The 21,839-nt window shown below is 36.1% G+C and overlaps 2 protein-coding genes across 2 annotated transcripts; one reads left to right on the forward strand and one right to left on the reverse strand.

Annotated features, from left to right (window-relative positions):
• Positions 1-632: 632 nt before the first annotated feature.
• On the reverse strand, positions 633-12,728 carry LOC110777919 (U-box domain-containing protein 62). Its single transcript, XM_021982496.2, has 8 exons — positions 12,005-12,728; positions 11,090-11,396; positions 9,273-9,354; positions 3,829-3,886; positions 3,525-3,613; positions 3,270-3,368; positions 3,111-3,181; positions 633-1,043 (listed from the first exon to the last, which is right to left on the reverse strand). The coding sequence occupies exons 1-8, from the start codon at positions 12,498-12,500 to the stop codon at positions 914-916; spliced, it is 1,332 nt and encodes a 443-aa protein (XP_021838188.1). The 5' UTR covers positions 12,501-12,728; the 3' UTR covers positions 633-913.
• A 5,843-nt stretch (positions 12,729-18,571) lies between these two features.
• On the forward strand, positions 18,572-19,102 carry LOC130465454 (uncharacterized). Its single transcript, XM_056834217.1, has one exon. It carries the CDS (start codon positions 18,572-18,574, stop codon positions 19,100-19,102), a length of 531 nt encoding a protein of 176 aa, XP_056690195.1.
• The last annotated feature ends 2,737 nt before the right edge of the window (positions 19,103-21,839 follow it).

A 21,839-nucleotide genomic window follows, 5' to 3' on the forward strand; every position in this document is an offset into this window, starting at 1 on the left:
TTGAGAGACGATAATGATTCTCTTCACATAAACTTAGATTTTATGCAGCGCATGTTGTTTGCCATTGTGGAGCAGGCAGGGCATGTCAATAATTATTCGATACCAATTATTTACATGCAATCTCAGCTTTCCTTCTATTTCTTGTACCAATTTCTGTGTAGAAAGAGAGATTTATCAACGTAAAGTTGACTCAAGGGGTAAGCAATTTGATGCTGTTTAAGAGAGATTTTGGGTTCGAGCCTCGTCATATGCAGAAACTCTTGAAAAAGAGTTTGTTACATATAAAGGCAAGGATATATATTCCTCCAACATCGGACATTGTTGGATTTCTTTACCCTTGGATCGTTGATAATCGTCATTCTCAAAATGTTGTGTATTTTGACCGAAATGGTATTTTCTCAAATATGATACATACATTTTGCTGGACCGGGCGGGCTTTTAGTTTCGCCCATTATTCAAAATTCTCCACTGCTAGTGCTAGTGATAGTGCTGCCTGAAAGGGCTCGTCATGTCCCAATCTTAGTGTGGCTGCTCATCCGAAAAGATCCCTAAGCGTTTTACACAATTGTAAAATGACATAGAAGTATCCACGTATACGAATCATACGACTATACAACACTAACACTTGATGATACCATATTTTATACTCCGTAGTTTTTTATATATATAAATTGGATTATATTATACAGTCAGCAACATACAATGAAACGCGAGGACTGAGGAGTACTACAAACACACATAACTCCCAGCCCTAGCAAAGTTCCTGTCCTATCCTCGAATGATAACTCAAAAGGCTCTCTCCCTGTATTTACAAGGCCGATCTACAACTCTTAAACCCCAAATGACGCAAAAGAAGCATGTCATATGTGATATGTAATATGTCAAAAGTGTTTTTTTGTTGGAACGTACTACACTAGAGCCAGTTTGGCGTTACCTTTTCTGATATTGGCTTCGAGGAAGGCTTGTGCTTGTCTGAAACCTTTTCCAGTGATCGATATTGAAGTTTTACACTCTCTGCATTGTCCACCGTCTTCACCACATACCTATTAAGTACCCATCACCCACTCATCAGATATGCTTCATCATTAAAAGGAAACACACTATCTATATTCAACTAAAACCTTAACTAAATAAGCAACCATCTGTATATCAGATATTAGTTTAAACAGCTTCAAAAACAGCATATTACACACACAGAGATCACTGCCATTGTGCCTTGGGTTGAACCCAAAGCCCCATTCGCCCAGCTAAGTTTTACTAAATGAAGAAAACAGGCCCCCTTATATCGTCTTTAAGTTTTACCAAAATTATATGTTCAAGTAGGCGGTAGGCACCCCAGTTAAGGAATTAGTACATAATCTATAATTTATAAGATCGTAAATTGAAGGAAATGTCCCAAATTAGTACGTACATTTACAACTGACTTTACCTTTTAATGACTTTAAATATCCACCACCACCACCACCACTTAGTAGGGATGTGAATGGATCGGATTCGGATCAGGTGAAGCTTCACCCGCATCCATCCGTTTTTCAATCTGTTTCACCCTCGTCCATCCCGTCACTCGCATCCATCCATCCGTCATCCACGGATGAAACAGGTGGATCGGGTGACTAACAGATAAATGCTTTATATTTAAAAAACAATTACATCAAATGTAACATATGTTTTCAACAATAAAAAAACAAAAATAACAAATTGTTTGAAAATAATAATTTCCACGAAATATTAAAAAAAAATTAATAAAAAAATAATGCTACTTCATCTTCACTTTTGCTATGCTATCATCATCATCTTCTTTCTCATCTCTCATCACCATCCAATGCTTCATCCCAAAAATCAAAATCCCATCTCCTTTCTTTCTCTTCTCGGTCTAACACCCCCAACAAACACAATTAACGAACCCATTTTATTTTTCAATCCCCAATTTCTTCAAAAAAAGTTCCAACAAAATTAACCAAATTTTAGTCGGAACCAATTAACAATATAACCCCAAATCCACTTTGTTCTTGTTAATTCCTCATAATTCACTCACCCCCTACTTTATTTTTTTTAACTTCCCCATTTTTTAGAGGGAGGAGGCGGAGATCGAGAGAGGAGAGAAAGAATTACAAGATGAGTGAGAAAGAGGAAATCAAGAGGAGAGAGAAAGAGGAAATCGAGCATCAACTTGGATGGCGGAACAACAATAACGGAGAGCAAAAGGTCGACAAATTTAAACAACAGTGACGGCGGCGAGGAGCTCTTTGATGGGCAGTGCCGAGGGTAGCGGAGGTGGTGGTGATTGGAAGGGGGGATGGTGGCGTAGCAGAAGCGAAGAAGAAGCAGCATTGGGTGGTGGTGGCGGCTATGGTGTTGGTGGTGAAGAATGAGAAAGAAGAAGAAGACGATGATGGTGGTGTAGCAAAAGCGAAGAAGAAGCAAAGGAATTTATTTTTCTTCCGATACTCCTTCCAAATATAATTAATTGGTGCACTTTGACCGGCATGGAGTTGAAAAACGTGAATTTATTTTATTAAAATAAGTTGTAAGTGAGGTAAATGAAGAATAAACAATTTTAATAAAAGATGATGGGGTATTAAAGTATTTAAAGGAAAGAAAAGACAAGAAATAAATGATAAAACATTACCAGTGGGGTCATTAGGGTAAAGAAGGAAATTATAAAATAAGGGAGAAAATTTCCATAAATGGAAAGTACATCAATTTACAAAATATGGTCGATTATGGAAAGTCCACCAATTAATTATATGGATGGTAATTTAATTTAAGGCAGTCATGCCTCGCGAGAATTGTTAAAAAAAGCATTGCTAAGAAAGATTGACGACTTTATTTTAAGAAGCTAAAGTGTGGCTTGAGATTGATGAGTGTTTCTGGAATTGATTTACCATATTTAAGTACTAACAACATCAATGGAGATTGTGTTGGTTCTGAGCTACCACTAATAGTTGTTGATTGATAGTAATGCAAGATTGTAAAATTTTCCCCTACTTGATAAGTGGGGTTTTTCACCTGACTTAAATTTGAACAACCTTCCACTACATGAGTGTCGTGTGTGTTTCGTCCCAATAAGGGAGTGGGGGGGAGATGGAGAACTTAGCAAGTCAACTTACCATCCATTCAAGCACTGTGTAGTAACAATCGCCTCACGGCCCACAAAGCGCTCTGGTGTCCTCTTATTTCCCTGATAAAAGTTTATAGCTCAATCATCAGTCTCTAAAAGCCTCAAAGAAAATGGCCAGAACAAATTAAAACGTGAACATTTAACAAACCTTTATGATGACTCGGTCGGTCACAACGAATGGAAACTGTACACCTCTTCCTCTAGGTGAATCTAAGAAAGATGAATCACCATAATTATTACCCTTGTCCTGCATAACAGAAAATGATTCACTTCATTTACATGTCCAATCTTCCTATTTTATTACATATGAAAAAAAAGGCATTTCTTGAAATTTCTGAGTTTTTCCATCAAAAGGTTAAATAAAAAACTTATAATTCTCACTTCACCAGGAAATACAAGAGACCTGTTCAAACCTCTCTCTTCTCCTTTTGGAAGCTTTGTACATTTGTAAATCTTCTTCACGACGAAAAGCTTGAACAGCAATCCGAAGAGCTGAATACATCAAAGTAAACAATTAGTAAAAGGATTCAGAACATTAGAATAGAGAACAAAACCCACAACTAGACAAAAGTTGGAATTATAAGAGTATAAGAAGTATTTCCTAAGTGGCTACGACAGATGTACAACGAGAAAGAGATGTACACTGACATCATTGAGAAAATTGCACATCATAGCCGAAGTTTCAACCTCTAAAATTCATCACTTACAGAGATTTGGTGCCGCAGACTCTTCAGTAACAGGATGTGAGCAGGTACAGCAAGCTTTCTGCATAAAGAAGAAAATCAGATATATTATCATATTTTCTGTATGTAGAATTCCTGAATCCTGATCAATGACCAACATGCATTCAAATCTGAAATACCAGAATATTGGTCAAACACACATTCAGACACACGCAAAGGCACTACACACCGCCCTACGCAGGAGACACGCACAAAGACTAAACTGCAACGTACTTTTCAATGAAGAATTACTGTCAGTAACCAAGATTCAACACCAAAGGATTATTCACACAGGAAGCATGCATCTTTATCCACGGACAAAACTTCACACTACCTTTCACAAAGACTCAAAGAAGCTTATTTGTTTTTCTAAGCTCGAAACAACGAAACATGGGATCTACATGACTTTCACACTCAAGAGTGTCAAGGACTCAAGGCCTCACAGAACAAGGCCTTGCCTAAGTTGCACAAATTACAGATCAAAGAACGCTGCACTCTGCCCAAGTATATGTTAAAATTGACAGGTTAAAGTGTCTGCACTCTGAAGTGGAAAAGGTTCAAGGATACTTTGGAAGTTTGGAGGACACGTCTAGGTTCTATGTTCAGGGAAAATTTCAAGTCTTCTGGGATATGTTAGGCAATATTTTTGAAAGGTTTATAGAATGTATTAAGAGGTTGACTGGTTGAGTAGCTATTTTGTAACAATAAAATTTTCATTCATGGATAGGTTAAATGCATTTCTAATTGCCGTTGTAAATATTCTGTTATTCTAACTTCTAAGGCAAATACATAATAAACATTGTGTAGGGCAAGGGACCCAATTAATCCACAATTATATTGAGGTTGGATAAGAATATTCGTAAGGTAATTATACTTAAAAGGAGTTTTGTGAAATCTTTCCAATTTAAAAACCATCGTAACATATCACCTAAAATGTTTAAATCCATGTGTTTTTGGAAAACTACATCACAGTCCATCAAACTCCCTTTCTAAACGACATAACATAGATGTCATTTCCAAAATTTCCTCTATTTCTTCTTTGAAGCTCCCTATTTGAAGCCAAAGTTTCATTTATACTAATACATAGCAATATGTACCATGAACTTGAAACTAAATTTCTTCTATAAATCCCTAATCATCTCTAAACAGAAAGTATGAGAAATGATTAAAAGTCGCTACGCCTTCAACAAACATCCATGTAAAGAATAACTACAGTAGGTCGCATGCACGCACGGATTCGAAAATTATTATTTGACTATCTTTTTTATAAAATATTTAACGGAAATATTTATCCCTTAAAGCTAATGCGTAATTAATAAATATTGAACGTACTCATTTAATCATCTAATATGCAATTTCCGCCCTACTATATATATATATATATATATATATATATATATATATATATATATATATATATATATATATATATATATATGATAGGAGTTAGTGGGGTATTTTTTTAATTGAATGAGAGAGGGTGTGGGGACAAAAAAAATTTAGTGGGAAGAGAGAGACAATATAATATTTGTGGGGTCATTCCTAATTTAGAAGTGTAACAACTAATCTGGGACAGAGGGAGTATATATTTTAATATGATAATTTGACCGAAATATTCATATGCTTGATAAGTTAATTTGACCAAAATTGAGTAAATATATTTTCTAATATTGATATGATGATTGACTAAAACAATACCAAAATCGTATAATATTATCATATTCTATAATCATATATTTTTTCCATACATAAGCAATTCATACAAAAGGAGAGAAAATAATAAAATTAGAAAATAGATATACTTTTTCCGTTCCGTAAATATCGCACCATCTTGTTTTTTTACACTATTCACACTAGACCATTAGTCATCTTTTGTGATTCATACCTAAGAAAAATTGTAATCATGTAAGATCTTGTTAGATTCGTATCGATATATATTGGATATTTTGATATTTACCACCTTTTAAGTTTTAGGTTTTATATTTACCACCTTATAAAATGTAATTTCATATTTACCACCTTTATTTTATGAATTGTTTTAAAATCACCACCTCTTAACGATTTTCATCCAACCATTTGAACCCTTATTTAACTAACTTCTTTAATTTGAAACCTAGTGAAAGAGGAGGAAAATTAAAGAAGTTGGTTAAGTGGAGCTCACATGGATAAAAATAGGATGAATTTCGTTAAAAATGGGTGAATACAAAACTTTTCATAAAATTAAGGTGGTAAATATGAAATTACATTTTATAATCCGGTAAATACTAAAACATAAAACTTAAAAGGTGGTAAATATGAAAAAATCCATATATATTTTCTAAATACCATATTTTAATACTTTTTGATTTATACATTGTTCGAGATATTAAGAGTCAAAATATGTCTTGGAAAGCAAAAAGTCAACCATGGTGCAATATTTAAGGAACGGAGGAAGTATGTATTTTTAGGAAAGGGATTTTTGGCGGGAAAATTTTCCACCAGGAAGTGACGTATGTTACTCGTGGTGTCTGTTTTAGTATAATGTACTACCTCCGTTCCTAAAAGTTCTTTACGCTTTCCGTTTTAGTCCGTTCCTAAAAGTTCTTTACACTCTTACTTTATTCCATTTTTACTCTTATTTGCCTACCATAACTTACCCACTCACAATACTTTAATATTAGTTTCCACCCACTCACATTATTGGACAATTTATAGCCACTCATTTTCCATTTGTTACCCCACCATGACACGTTCACCAAAATTCCTTAATTACCGTGCAAATAGTAACCGTAAAGATCATTTAGGAACGGAGGTAGTAATAGATTAAGGAGAAACGCAGAACAAGAGTAGTAAAAAGCCTATCATTAAATGGTCTTGAGAAAAAAAGATGTACGGTAGTAAATAAAACCTTCATACGTACAAAATGATCGATAACAAGAATCATCAAAGACCAACTCTTTGTAGCTAAGACCAAGAGCATGAATCTATGTTACTTCGACACTTTGGTTGACAGAGGGTGTCGGTGTCGGATCCTCCGACACTTCGATAAGACATGACACCCAAATATATAGTGGCCTTGTATGAAATTTATTACATCTAGAGTGTCGGATCCACCAATCCCTTGTCGGACACGACACCCCAATAAGAGTTTGAGCAACATAGGCTGGAATCACTAGGATTGGGTACTTAAATATTGGAAAAATTTGTCAAATATGATGAATGGTGTAGTGAACATCTCTATTCTATAAGCCAACTTCCGAGGTTGACTTTTTTGGTGCCCCTCTCTGAAATATCTAGACTACCCAAGTCAATATTACGGAGTAATAAATACTTATAAAAGTTACAATATTTATATAAAATGTTACACAAGCATCGCGTGCATAAACACTAGTCTTGCAGTAATTAAACATTTATCCATATAAAAATAATTGTGTTCACTGGGGTTACAATCAACCAAACTCATTTGGAGCTTGTGCTGCGACTGCTGCCTCATTTAGATCTGAGATTCGGGCACTTTACTGGCTTTGAAGTGCCACTAGGCGGTAGTCCAGGAATTGTGGTGATTAGGGTCATCAAACATTTGGATGGGTGAAAAAGAATGGTCTAGACCACAGCATACCCGCAAACCAAACCGTCGGTTTGCAGATTCAAAAACAGGGCTTCTGTAACTTTCCATAGAGCATATCCACTATACTAGTTGATAATTTTTCTACAAGAAGACCAGCTGGAAAGCTGAGTTTTTCTTTTCAGATTTCCCAGGAAAAAAACAAGATTTTTTTTTCATAGACTAATGCTATATGTTACTCGGACTTGGGTACGGGTGTCGGACATGGGTATGGATCCGAGTGTCGGACCCGGTAAAGTTAAAATTTCAAGACAACGGGGACCCTGTCCTAATTTTAGACACGGGTATGGGGACATGGAAAAAAGTTACTAGAAAAATTAATAAATTAAAGAAAAAGAAAATAATAATTAATTTCTTTTGAAAAAAAGAATTGATTTTTTTTTCCTTAAAGCAGCCCCATGCTTTAAACAAAAAACAAAGTGAATTTTATTCCTAATTAACAGATCTAGGGTTAACTAAAACTAGATTGGAAATTTTCTTAAAGCAGGGGCTGACCAACCATGTATGACTGACTGGCCAAAGATCCGGTACGGATTCCATATCCGGATCAGTGTCGTGTCGGGTCGACACGGGTATGAGCCCAAAAGAGGAGTGTCGAAGTAACACAGCTAATGCTCCATATTTTGGACAAACATCAGAGAAGCAAAGCCACCAAACACTATGACTTTATGCATCTGTCATCTCGATGACACACTTGAAAGCTAGAGTTTCTCGTAGTAACAATTTTGTGGACTGTAATGGGCTTAAGATTCCAGAACGCTGCCACTTGTAAATCATACAAAAGCGTCTGCAAACAATAATCATTCTTCCTGTAGTACTAAAGTAAGATGAATATTCTATCAATACCAGCAAGAGGATGTGACACACTTACACACCAACATGGGCCCTGCACACGAGCTGGAAGCATGTGCCATTGTTGTAGAGTAGGAAAGAAAAATGTGATTTGAAAATGGCTCCTAATGGTCTAATTGGTGAAACTCTATGTCTTATAATATAGGCAAATAGAAAAGGTTGGGAAGGCTCTTGCTAAATAGCGGAAACGTAGTTACCAGCCCAGTGACAGCTGCAGGATCAACCTCAATGACTGATGAAAGAGAACAACCCATCTACATGGAAGTGGCAAAAGTGATAGAAAGAGGGTGATGGTCGCAGCAAGTGCGTGTAGCCACATGTCCAAAAATTCCTATCAAAGGATAGCCAGAGTGATACTAAAAGAGCATAAGCAATAGCCAAACAAAAAGTTTGTGGGAGCTTTCTAACCTGGATCTCTGATTCCTGTTGTCCAAGAAAATACTCCGTAATCCATAAAGTCACAGTCACCTAATTTGCAAAGGGCTTGATCGGTGGGTTGGCTGGTTTGCCAGCTGGATGGTTAATAAGCTGGTTATCAATAGATGAGCTGATTGGTTCGTTCAAAAAATCTGTGTTTAACAGTTAACACAACTTCACGAATATGTACTCTTATCCTTATTATACTTATAACAATTCACCAGCCAACACTTCAAACATTGAAAATATTTTTCCACTCGCGACAGAAGCTAACTAATAATGGCGCATCAGTATGATATTCACGAACGCAAAGGACCATACAGCACAAGGAACCAAACAATTCCCTGTCAGATACTATGGCTATGATGCCAAATCGTTGATCAGATCACTAAATTACCCATTTAGGCCGTGTTATATATGCCAACAATGGAAGATAAATCAAACATTATAAATTCATCAAATTGGTCTTACAAGAAACTCGTAAAGCATGCATCAAGTGAAACAAAAACATGATTATCAGCTACATTACTTTACATGAGGTCTTAAGGTTACTCACCATTTTGATAACCTGCTGAATTCCACCATCTCCAAAGGAGTGTCCACAAGGTAATATCATTGCATCATCCATTAAGGCACCCCTGCATGGACAAATCTTTGCAACATAAACACTCAAATAAACAACTGGGTCATAGCAAATTGGCAATCTAGCAAGCAGAATCTTCAGGTGAAAAAAGTTCTCTTTGAAAATCAGATAAAAGCCTAAAACATAGTTTGTATCAAACAAGACATGAATGCATAGTGGTGCTCAAAAACTTGGGCTTCGAGAGAGAGAAGATCAAATATAATACGGAGTATTTCCTCTGCTCTTTACTATTGTAACATTTCCCTCTATTAGAAGATTCATGTTAATTGCAACATTTCTTTTTTCTGAAAACTGTGGACACCCGAAGTTACTTTTTAGCCAAGTGGACCATTCCCATCCTTTACGCCTTTCCTTTAATTTTGTGCCCACCCGATACGTGGCAGTAAATAACGAACGGGAGAAGTATAAATATTATTCCCTCTGTCCCAATTTCCTTTTTTGTCCATTCCATTTTAGTTGTCACATTTCCTTTTATAGCATGGACCCACTAATATTTTATTCTCTCTCTCTTCCCACTATCAAAAGTCGGGGTCTCACTCCTTCTCTCATTCAATTAAAATATTTATCCATTATCTCCCGTTATGCCTACTTTTCTAATAAAATATAATAGATAAGCCAACATCTACTTATCGCAAAAAAAAAACCGTGAAAAACTTAATGCGACAATTAAACTGGGACCGCCGGAGTAGGAAAGAGAAAAGGAGTAAAAGAGACAAAGAAAGAATCCCAAGGCTCCACAGCCCATGTCTTCAAACTGGGAAGCTCATGGTTTGTAATTTGGTACAGAGTTACAGACACGTAGCAATACCTTCATAGCTGTAACAATTTGTAGGTAAACAACACACTAACTACTTTTTTCCCCTCTATAGATCCTTTTTTTTTAATATAGTCCGTATACAACATATTCATTTCTTTTGAGTACAGTAGGATTATATGAAAATGGAGTGACAAAAAAAAAAATACTGGTCATCAGTCTAATCACAAGTTCATGCTTTTGGTTAAAGTGAGCAAGAGCCAAGAGGGAGTTGAGATAGGGACATAGGGACATAGGGTACAGGAACTAAGGTTACATTGAACTCACCTAAAACTCTTTATTTGAACTTATTAATTAGCCATGATCTGAACAAATTGCCCCTTATTTGAACTTATCTTCAGTCGTAAATTGAACTCGGTTCCGTATCTGAACTTAACTGAATTTCTTGGCCCCTTCTATGCACTTATCTAAGCTTATTGGCCCTTCCCTATTTCTTCTAAAACTTATTGTGAAATTTATCTTTAGGGTGAAAGAGTAAGGTTATGATATAGGAGTAACTAATCTGAACAAGGTAAGACAAAGTATTTACTAGGACATTTGTAAATTAAAATCTCTGAAGCAATAAAAAAACCGGCAAGGGGGGGGGGGGGGGGGGGGGGGGAATATTTTAATAGAAATGCTGGCAACTGTCAGAGCAGCAGCACGTCATTTTCAGATCAATGAACAAATACTATTATCATTGAAAGTAGATATCTAAAGAGTCTAAGTCCCAAAAGGCATATGCAATGATATTTATTAGGCATCAGACCCAGGAAAAATGCATGCATGATACTAGGTAAACTCGGATATCCCATTCATTTGAAGTTTTGGAATGCTAATTGGCTGAATATATAAATAATTTCTTCTGCAAGCCTATAACCAAAAATGAAAACAAAAATCTAGGCTTCTTGTCAAACAAGAAAGTATGTGCACTCACGTAATTGGATCAGAGAAAATTGCTCTGAGTGACTCTCCTGGATCACTAGTAGCAGGGCTGTCCCTCCTTCCATTAAACCCACAACCATTGTCCCCAGCTATATCCTTCTGAGCTTGATTTGATCCTTCTGTTCCTTGCAACAGCTGCATATAATACATATCACCATCATGTTCTGCAACTGTAACCATTTTTTGAAAGTGTCCAACTCTTCCATGCTGGTCATTCTCACTTGTACTGACTCTATTTGCGTCACCCCCTGGTTTCAAAATACCCCCATCCTTGATCATCACTTTCCTAGTTGATGAACCTACCATCACAAATTAATAGATTAACCAATAGCTGTCACACCCAAGAAACCATAACAGCAACGGCCTTAAGAGTTATCTTTCATTACCCCCTCCCTTTTCTAGACAGTCAAATTCCTCGACTCTACACATAAGATTCTAAATATAGAAGTTCAAGCTTCAGATTGCATTTAATTCTCTAACGGGTGAAAGTTATATCACAAAACAACAAACTCGTTTTAATCAAAATTGTAACTTGCTAGTTGCTACCACATTCCATTTTAATCCAATTAGCAAACCTTCTAATACAAGCTTCAAATGAATGGAATATAGGCTTTGTAGCAAACAAATTTACAAATTCAAGACCATTTGGAATCAATCTCAACTCTATCCTCAACACACACCACAATCATCACCACAAGTGTTACCTACTTCAATGACGCCGCCAAGAACCGTGAGTGGAACCAGAGAGTGGTATATTTCAAGAATAATTTAACAAAACCACAAAGTGAATTGTGTTCTTGTACTTTGAAAGCAATCCAAACGTGAACTAGCATACCATACTCTATTTAATCTACTTCCTTTATCTACAAATCAAGTAAATAAATTTAGAATCAAACAAGTAGCTCACCAAATAAAGCATGATCCTTGGAATTTCCACCTCCAATTTTATCCTCAATACCACTACTACTCCCCCCACAAGCACTACTATGACTATTCTTACCACCAATCCCTACCAAACCCAGCACTTCACCATCACCCTCTTCATCATCCTCATCGTCATCTTCCTCTTCCTCCTCCTCCTCCTCCTCCCCACTACTCGGTGTGGAGGCGGCCCCACTCCCATTCCAGTTCCGAGCCCCGCCTCGCCTTGGAGAGGCAAGACCCTCCCCATAAACACCTTCTCCATCACCAACAGTACGTCGAATCTCCGGCGAGAAGTACCCCCTCTCACGGTGATCCATAGTAAAGAGCTTGTCCTCCATATACCCTGGTTTTGAACCCTGGTTTCCGGGGGCCCGGCCAAACCTTAGAGGGGTGTTATTGTTTTGGAAAAGGAGCTGCGAATTCAAATTGTTTTCCATTCTACGAGGAGTTGGAATTAAACCCATATTCTCTGACGCCATTTTACCACTATGAGCAACCTCTATGTTTGACTATTTTGGTGAATTGCAGAGAAACTCAAGGAGAAATAGATTGTGCGTATGTAGGTTTTTTTGAGTTTAGCAAAAAAAATCGATCTTTAACCAGGAATTAGAACACAACCCCAGAAACTTGAACATTATTGGTGAATTTGTCAGAAAAAAAATGAATTGGGTTTGGGGTTTTAGGATACAGAAAGATTGATTATGTTTGATTATGGCAAAATATGATATTTGGGTGTGAACTAGTTAGTGGCCCGGGCGATGCCCCGGAGTGTTGCATATAATTAGAGTTTTATTTTAATCATTTCAAATTCACTTATAAATTTCCTCATATACGCAGTTTGACCATAATATGAATTTCATTACATATCCAATTTAAGAATAAAATTGGTTAACCAACTGCCGTTAAACTATTTTTTTGAGTAATTTTGCATTTTTCGTGATTTCTCATTAATTTTCTCAGAATATATACATAGCTAGATTAGGGTTATCTAAGGCTATTCTAGTAATTACAAAATAATTAAATTACATTAATTACAAATACATATTCTATCAGTTTGATCTAAATACATTGCTAGAAAAGATAAATGATTTGATTAGTAAATGAATAAAAATTAAGAAACTTTTTGTTACCCTTAATTGATTTCGGTTAAGTCTTTACTGAATTGTTATCACCTTTTTGGTGCTATGTCCATCTACCTTCGATATCCTAACAAGGGTAGAAACCCTCTTGATACGATATCGAAGGTAGATGGATATAGAGTACTCTCTAGACTTGACCATTCTCGGTCTGCACATGTCAACCGTTTGTTGGCTATGTGGACCAAGACCACGCTTGTTCGATAATTCAAATACATAAATTTTGGGTATTAAAGATTTATGCATTCATAAGTATGATTTTTCTCATTTTTAATTGTTTTAAATAAGTTATAAGTTGTGTCATTGGAGTGATGGTTAAAACTTTGCATTAACACATAAGAGGTCATAAGTTTAAGGATGGATAACAACATTTTTTTTATGATGATACAATAAACGATGTGTGTATATGACATGTCGCTGCTATACCATGTCACTTGCCAAGTCATCGTGACACATGGAGAGATGTCATAAAATGCCTTGAAGTTTTAATATATATAGATTGGAAAATAATCATGATTTTAGCCCTTGATAGGAGTTTGGGGTTGGAACTTGGAAACTTACCTTTAACCGAGCGATTTTCTTCAATATTGTTTGGTGATTCGTAAATTCCCAAAATGCGCTACTTTTTCACTTATTTCCCACTCTATCGTCCACGTCAGCAAGAAAGTCGGTCTAATTTTTTTATAAAAATCTACAATAAACCGCTATCTGAAATAGCGGTTTAAAGAGGTAAACCGCTATCTAAAATAGCGGCTTATAAAACCACGCGGTTTTATAAAGTTTTGTTTTAAAAGAAACTGCTATCCCAGATAGCGGTTTATAACATTGAACCGCCATCTGAGATAGCGGTTTGCTTTAAAACAAAACCCCCGGAAAAAAAAAATACTTTTCTTTCTCCCTTGCTGACGTGGACGGTATGGTGGGAATTAAGTTAGAAAATAACGTATTTTGGGAATTATTGGATCTTTATGCAATATTGAAGGAAATCGCTCCCTTTAACCACAACATAAATAAAATAAATAAAAATTACGTGTATAGCTTTCGTATTTACTTGTACTTGCACATGGCTCTTTTGTTTTTCATTTTTCATTGCTCGTTTATTGACCCGCCCACTAATGATCCGCTATTGACCCGCGACCCGCTTTTGACCCGCCCATTACCGACCCGCTAAAAATGACCCTTTCAATACCCGACCCTCTTTGGACCCGCACCGACCCTGACTCGCCCCGCCCAATAACCAGGTCTATTTTGAACACTAATATCTTCAATTATGGATAAGAAAAAATTATAAAGAGTTGATATTTAAAACATATTTATTGAGACGAATCTAATAAGACCACACACGACTATGTTTTTTCTTAAGTATAAATCACAAAATGAAGTCAAAAGAGCTTGTATGAATAGTGTCCATAACCCAATTGTGTCATGTAAATGAGAACAGAGGAAGTATTAGATTTTGTAAATGTAAAGAAACTATGCATATACGATTAACTAAATATACTATTGATTTTATTTATCGATTTTTCTAACGTTTATTATATAGTAGTTATTTGATTATGTGGAATATTTTATTCTTATACATTGAAACATGTACTAAATCATAAAGTACTCTGTATTTTGTATTCCCTTACCCTTATACTCCGTAGTTGTCATATAATTATTCTATTACTCTCTATTTCTTTATTAAGATGTTTTTCAATATTAATATTTTTACAATGTACTAAAAGAGAGAGAAAAAAGAGGGCTAGAGGTGATAGTCATAAGAACCAATAATTCAATACTCTTATATATGGACGTTAAATGCTCAAAGTTTGAATGGCTTATTAATTCTAAGTCTAATTAAAAGTTGTGTTCTCACCACTATTAACGAACAATAACCAAACTTTTGGATGGCAGAGCTTCTTGGCGGTTTCATCGTCAATATCTAATCAAACAAAACCTTAAACCTTATGTTAATTAAATAAATGGGTGTAATCAAAAGATTTTTCTTATCCTCAAAGATGAAACTCTACTTTCAATAGCAAAATCCTTAAGTCGATATGGAAGGAAGACAATATTGCGTTCTCCTTTAGCCCTTCAATTGGTGCTTCTGGAGGAATTATCACCCTGTGGAAGGAGGAATTTTTCACCTTAGAATCAGCACAAGTTGAAAGACACTGGATTGACTTGAGAGGAGAAATCACGGCAAAACACTTCCAATGTGTTATCATTAACATATACAATCCATGCTCTTTAGAATCAAGGGACACCATCTGGAATGACATAGCCGCCTATTGCTCAACGACCTCACTGCCCATCTTAATCATGGGTGATTTCAACGAAGTTCTCCATCACTCGAAAAGAGGTAGTCATGCCTCATCACAACAAGGTATACAAGAATTTCAGTCATTCATCCAAACTCTTGCATTAGCCGAGATCCCTACTAGTAATGGATGGTTTACATGGTTTAGAGGGAATTCCAAAAGCAAACTCGACAGGCTCCTAGTAACAACTGAATGGATAACCCTCTTCCCTCAGCTGAAAGTCTCCCTTCTAAAGAGAAGTATCTCGGACCACTGCCCCTTGCTTGTCAGCTCACATGAAAAAAATTGGGGGCCAAAACCATTCCGATTTCAGAACTGCTGGCTCTCCCATCCCCACTGTCTGAAACTTATCAAATAAGCATGGCTGAAATCAAATAATATGGGCTTCTTGGAAAAACTGAAAACTGTCAAGGCTGACTTGAAGAAATGAAAAGCCTGTTCCTTTGGCCACATTGAAGGGAATATAACAGCATTAGAAACCAAAATTCATGACCTTGACACCACTTCAAATGAAAGAATCTTGAACCCCGATGAGCTCAATGAGCGCAAAACGGACCAAATGGAACTCTGGACTTGGATGAAAAGGAGGGAAACTTATTGGGCCCATAACTTACGGGAAAAATGGATCAAGGAAGGGGATAGGAATACAAAGTATTTTCATACTCTTGCATCTATTCGAAAAAAGCGAAACAGTATAGAAGCACTGACTGTTGGCGGAACTACAATTGACAACCCAGATGACATTAAAAAGGAAGCCTGTGCCTACTTTAAAAACATCTTCAGGGAGGAATTCGTTAAAAGACCTACGTTCAATAACCTAGCATTCAATCGTGTTAGTGAGGAAGATTGCACTACCCTTACTGCACCTTTCTCTCATGAAGAAGTAGATGAGGTAGTAGCCTCGTGTGATAGCCAAAAGGCTCCGGGACCCGACGGGTTTAACTTTAGCTTCATAAAAAAATGCATGGGAAACAATACGTGAAGATGTTTACGGCATAGTTGACGATTTCTGGGGTTCATCCCGTCTTCCCAGGGGCTCCAACACGGCTCTAATTGCTTTGATCCCCAAATTGGATAACCCGCAAGGCTTCAAGGATTTTCGGCCCATAAGTATGGTGGGGTGCATCTACAAGATTATATCGAAACTTTTGGCTCGCAGGCTGCAAAAAGTTATGAACCACCTTATTGGGCCTTACCAATCATCCTTCATAAAAGGTCGACAAATATTAGATGGTGCCCTAATCGCGAGTGAACTCATTGAATCCTGCAAACGAAGAAAAGAGAGGATGATTATTCTTAAGCTTGACTTTCATAAAGCTTTCCATTTTGTCTCATGGAATTTCCTTGATTGATCCCTAGAACAGATGGGCTTCCCACCACTGTGGTGAGATTGGATCAACTCTTGTGTCATGACAGCTTCAGGTTCGGTCCTCATTAATGGTTCACCGTCGACACCCTTCAAACTACAAAGGGGTCTTAGGCAAGGGGATCCCCTTTCCCCCTTCTTGTTCAACATCGCCGTGGAAGCTTTAAATCTTGTCATCCAAAAAGCCACCTCCCTTAACTTGTGGGAAGGCGTAGAACTCAACAGGGGGAGCATGAAGATCACACATTTGCAATATGCCGATGACACTGTTATATTCTGCCCCCAAGACATTGATTTTCTTGTAAATATCAAGAAGACACTCATAATCTTTCAACTCGCTACGGGTCTCCAGGTAAACTTTCACAAAAGCTCGATTTTGGGCGTTAATGTTGACGATGCATGGCTTAAGCACGCCGCGGATTCCCTTCTCTGCAAAATTGGGGAATTTCCTTTCACCTACCTCGGCTTACCCATTGGCGAAAACCCCTCCAGATTGATCTTATGGGAACCTATTTTGAATAGAATACGGAAGAAACTGGAAACCTGGAAAGGAAGATTATTATCAATTGGAGGTCGACTCACATTAATCAAAGCCTCCCTCTCCAGCTTGCCGCTATACTATATGTCATTGTTTCCAATTCCTACAGGTATCATTGTAAAAATAACAAAAATACAAAGGCGATTTCTCTGGAGTGGGCAATCAGAAAAAAAGGCTATGGCTCCTGTTTCATGGGATCTAATTGAAAGGCCAAAAAATCTTGGTGGGCTTGGAGTGGCCAACCTACATCATCACAATCTGGGTCTTCTCTTTAAATGGATTTGGAGGTTCTTCAACGAACCTAATGCACTATGGCGCAATGTGGTACAATCAAAGTATAGCTACCCCTCTTGCTTTACCATGCAAGATCTCATAATACCATCTCTGGGGGGGACCGTGGAAAAAAAAATTCTCCCGAATCCTCAACAATCCGTGTTCCAAACAGTTATTGACCTCAAAAATAAGAAAACGGGTGGATGATGGCTGAAATACCTTTTTCTGGCATGATTTGTGGGCCGGGGATCGACCACTCAAGCTTGAATTCACAAGGCTATACTCCATTAGTAATGATCACAATGCATCGGTGTCATCCATGGGCTTTTGGGATGGTAAGTCATGGCAATGGGCTTTCTCTTGGTGGAGGGTATTCGGGGCCAAACACACGGAGGAATATGCTGCTATGATGCTCTTACTCGAACGTGTTTGTCTTGCACTCAACTGTGATGACCGTCCTATATGGACTCCGATCAAAACGGGAGGGTTCTCTGTCAAATCTTTCAGACACGAGCTAGCCATGACAACCACGCCACTCCCAAGCAGCGGCATTAAAGGAGTTTGACGAGGTTTAGTTCCTCACCGTATTGAGGTCTTCGTGTGGATTGCCCTACTGGGAAAACTCATCATGAGGGACAAGTTATCCAGAATAGGAATCATCCCTCAAACTGAGTCACTCTGTATCTGTGGTACGACGCCGGAAACCTGCAACCACCTCTTGCTCCACTGTAACATAGCCCGAGCCTTATGGATATGGTGGCTATCCGTATGGGGCATCAGTTGGGTATTCCCATGTTCATTAAAAGACACCTACATGCAGTGGAAATTTTGGGGTAGAAACACCTTAACTAAAAAAATCTGGACCGCAAGCTTTCTTGTTATCTTATGGACAATATGGAAGGAAAGAAATGATAGAATTTTCCAGAACTCATCCATGTCCATACACCAACTGCAAGATTTAATCCTCATGCACCTTAGCTGGTGGATAAAGGGTTGGGGGGATCACTTCCCATATTACAGTGAAGAGATCATCAGGAACCCCACTTGTCTCACTTGGGCCTTCTCAAATGGAGTTACTGGAGTTAACCCTAGAGTTAACCGAATCTCCGGCCCTCAATCACTCTGGAATCCGCCGATATTGGGCCACCTCAAATGGAACGTGGATGCATCATTTAAATCCTCCACCCAGTCGTCGGCCATTAGAGGGGTTTTGCAAGACAGTAACGGGCTTTTCAAGTGCATCTTCTCAAGTCCAGTTCCCCCTATCGAAATCAATGGAGCAGAAGTGCTAGCTATCTACCGGGCCATCCAAATATCAGTCATATGTGAAACCATCAATGGACACCCCATAATTGTGGAATATGACTCTGTAAATGCAGTGAGATGGTGTAATGAAGACTCAGGTGGGCCATGGAATCTGAATTTCCAACTGAACTTTCTTCGAATTCAAGAAAAGGCTGGTTGAACCTGGAGATCACACACAAGGGGAGAAGTACAAACATGGTGGCTGACTCATTGGCAAAGCAAGGTCTAGTTAGGGAGAATGAATTCATTGCATGGCTTTAATCTCAAATTTGGCTGATTCATTTTCATCTTATTTTCAGCCCTCTGTAAATGTAATGGACTAGGCTTTAAAGCCCAAAAGGCAATGCAATGAAAACTACCAATTATAAAAAAAAAGCGAAAAGAAAATGGTAAAACAAATTATAATTGATCTACTACTATGTAGTACTCCCTCTGTTCCATAATGTTCCTCATGTTTACAATTTATATGGCCAGAGTTTAAAAAATTTGACCGTAATGAATTGTATGATTAAGAGTGTAAATGTTCACTTGTGGGATGTCATTGGATTCGTTTCAATATAAATTTTCTAAATAAATTTTTTTATAATTTTTACTAATACGAAATTAAAATTATTAATGGTCAAAGTAGTGCATTGGAGAGCGCACATAATGGAAAAGTGAGGAACATTATGGAACGGAGGGAGTACATTTTAGTAGTGTGAAAGAAACATGTTAATAATTTTAATAAGAAATTTAAATTGTTGTTCTAAACATTGAACAACCGGGATATTTTCTATAGTAGTTTAAGATTTGTCTCTCTTATAAATTAAAATAAAATAAGTCAATTAAAATTATGCACTAGGGAAACTATTATTATTATCTAACTTAAAGTTGTTTTATTTAAGAAAAAATATGCACTAGGGAAAATATTATTATTTTCCAATATAAATCTTAATGATTCGGTTGATAATAAATATCCTAAATATACTAAATAAAAATAGAAAATGTAAACAATACGCATAAGTAAATATTATATTCCCGTGCTTATGTAAACTTCATGTAAATATGATGCACTAAGTAAATTTACCATTTACAATGAATATTCTGCGAAGTATAACATAAATATATACTACTTAAGTTGTCAGGATATTAACTATAAAGTTGACATGTATCATGTCTAATTTGTTTAATTTTTTTGTGTAATCTAAATATTGATATAATTAACTCTACTAAATTTTGGGCAAAAATTGAAAGTTTTGTTTTTTTTAAAAAACAATCATAAAAGTAGCATGAGTTGATAAATAATCATATATGTGGTACGAAGTATTTTTTTTTTAATCGATTTTTTCTATATATATTGGAATGAAATAGAAGTAATTAATGGGTTCGTGGGGATAAAGGTTACTTTGGAGTCAATGAGTGGAGCATTTGAATATTTATAAGAGTTTGATGGCCGGGGATAAATGTGGACAACTAAGGAAATATTCTAATTTTTTTTTTTGTGTGCAAATGAGCCACAAGGGCGGGGATGAGAATCGATCCCAGGATCACCTGGAACCGAGATGGAAGCTCTAACCAACTGAGCTATCCATCACTCTCTCTTAGGAAATATTCTAAAAGTGACTAAAAAAAAAATCAATACAGAAAGAGAACTAACATTCATGACTCGAGGGAGTACTAACATTTTAATAACTAGGTTTAATTAATATCACAACTTTTACATTTGATATTGGTTAAATTATTTTTTACCACCTAAAAAAATTGATAAATTATTTTTTACCACCTAAAAAAATAAAAATTGTTTTTTACCACCTAAAAATAAAATAAAAATTGTCTTTTACCACCCCTTAACTACAAAATAGATGAAAACGTTATGAAAATTAATGGGAAGTAAGCGAAAATTATAGCTTATATACATGAAAATTATGAGATACGAGAAGGAAATAAAAAATATAGTCGTTGAAATAAGATCGCATAACGTTTCCGTCCACATTTTCGGTCCAGAGGTGGTAAAAAACAATTTTTATTTTATTTTTAGGTGGTAAAAGACAATTTTTATTTTTTTAGGTGGTAAAAAAAATTTATCAATTTTTTTAGGTGGTAAAAAACAATTTATCCTTTGATATTCTACTACATTAAATAATTACATGTAGGTTCAAGGAAAAAAACTAACATAATCTATATATCATTTAACTATACGTATTATGTATCCCGTACTAAACAAGAAAGTCGATAAACATCTGACACGTGATGATCTCTATTTTTAAAAATGTCCTAAATTTTTTTTAGGTTAATAATAAGTAAAAAGAAACTTATGTTACTATGTATTGTTTATAAATAAATAATTAATTAAAATTTATACTACTAACTTAAATAAATAATTTGTTCAAATTTTACGGATAATATAAATATTCTAAAACCTTGAAAGTATTGCTTATATTTTATACTCTGTATCATAGTATATAGTAACAGATATGTAAATAATTAATGTTGGTGATTTAAAAGTTGATGTAGCATTATGCAAAATTCTTTTGATATTTCTTAAAAAACTATATTTTTGATGCTTTCGTACTTCTTCGCACGTCTAATTCCTACTATATTTCTAAATACTATTGTATTTCTAAACGTTATACGGAATAAATAATATGCTTGCAACACAACTTATTATTCATATGTTAATATATGTAAAGTATTGCATCATGACTCACATATAAAATTTTGTGTAAAATTAATATTTTGATAGGTAACCGTGCATCACACCTAGATGATGGGGCAGGTTTGAATTTTAGATTGAGATGTCGATGAAGATAAACATAGATGATTAACTAATAGATAGTCATTTAGTGTTGTTGGATCTGTATAAGGTAACACATACATGTACCACCTTGGTGAGAGACTAATTTAAATTTATTGGATTT

This window comes from Spinacia oleracea, chromosome 1 (genome assembly GCF_020520425.1).
Source record: "Spinacia oleracea cultivar Varoflay chromosome 1, BTI_SOV_V1, whole genome shotgun sequence".
Taxonomy (NCBI): Eukaryota; Viridiplantae; Streptophyta; class Magnoliopsida; order Caryophyllales; family Amaranthaceae; genus Spinacia; species Spinacia oleracea.

Excerpts from the sequence above, each read along its gene's own strand:
- LOC130465454 (XM_056834217.1), top strand. The coding sequence starts at position 18,572 with ATGTCCATACACCAACTGCAAGATTTAATCCTCATGCACCTTAGCTGG.
- LOC110777919 (XM_021982496.2), bottom strand. The coding sequence starts at position 12,500 with ATGGCGTCAGAGAATATGGGTTTAATTCCAACTCCTCGTAGAATGGAA. Across the intron at positions 11,397-12,004 it reads CAAGGATCATGCTTTATTTG|GTTCATCAACTAGGAAAGTG; the intron begins GTGAGCTACTTG and ends TTGTGATGGTAG. Across the intron at positions 9,355-11,089 it reads ATTTTCTCTGATCCAATTAC|GGGTGCCTTAATGGATGATG; the intron begins GTGAGTGCACAT and ends TTGTCCATGCAG.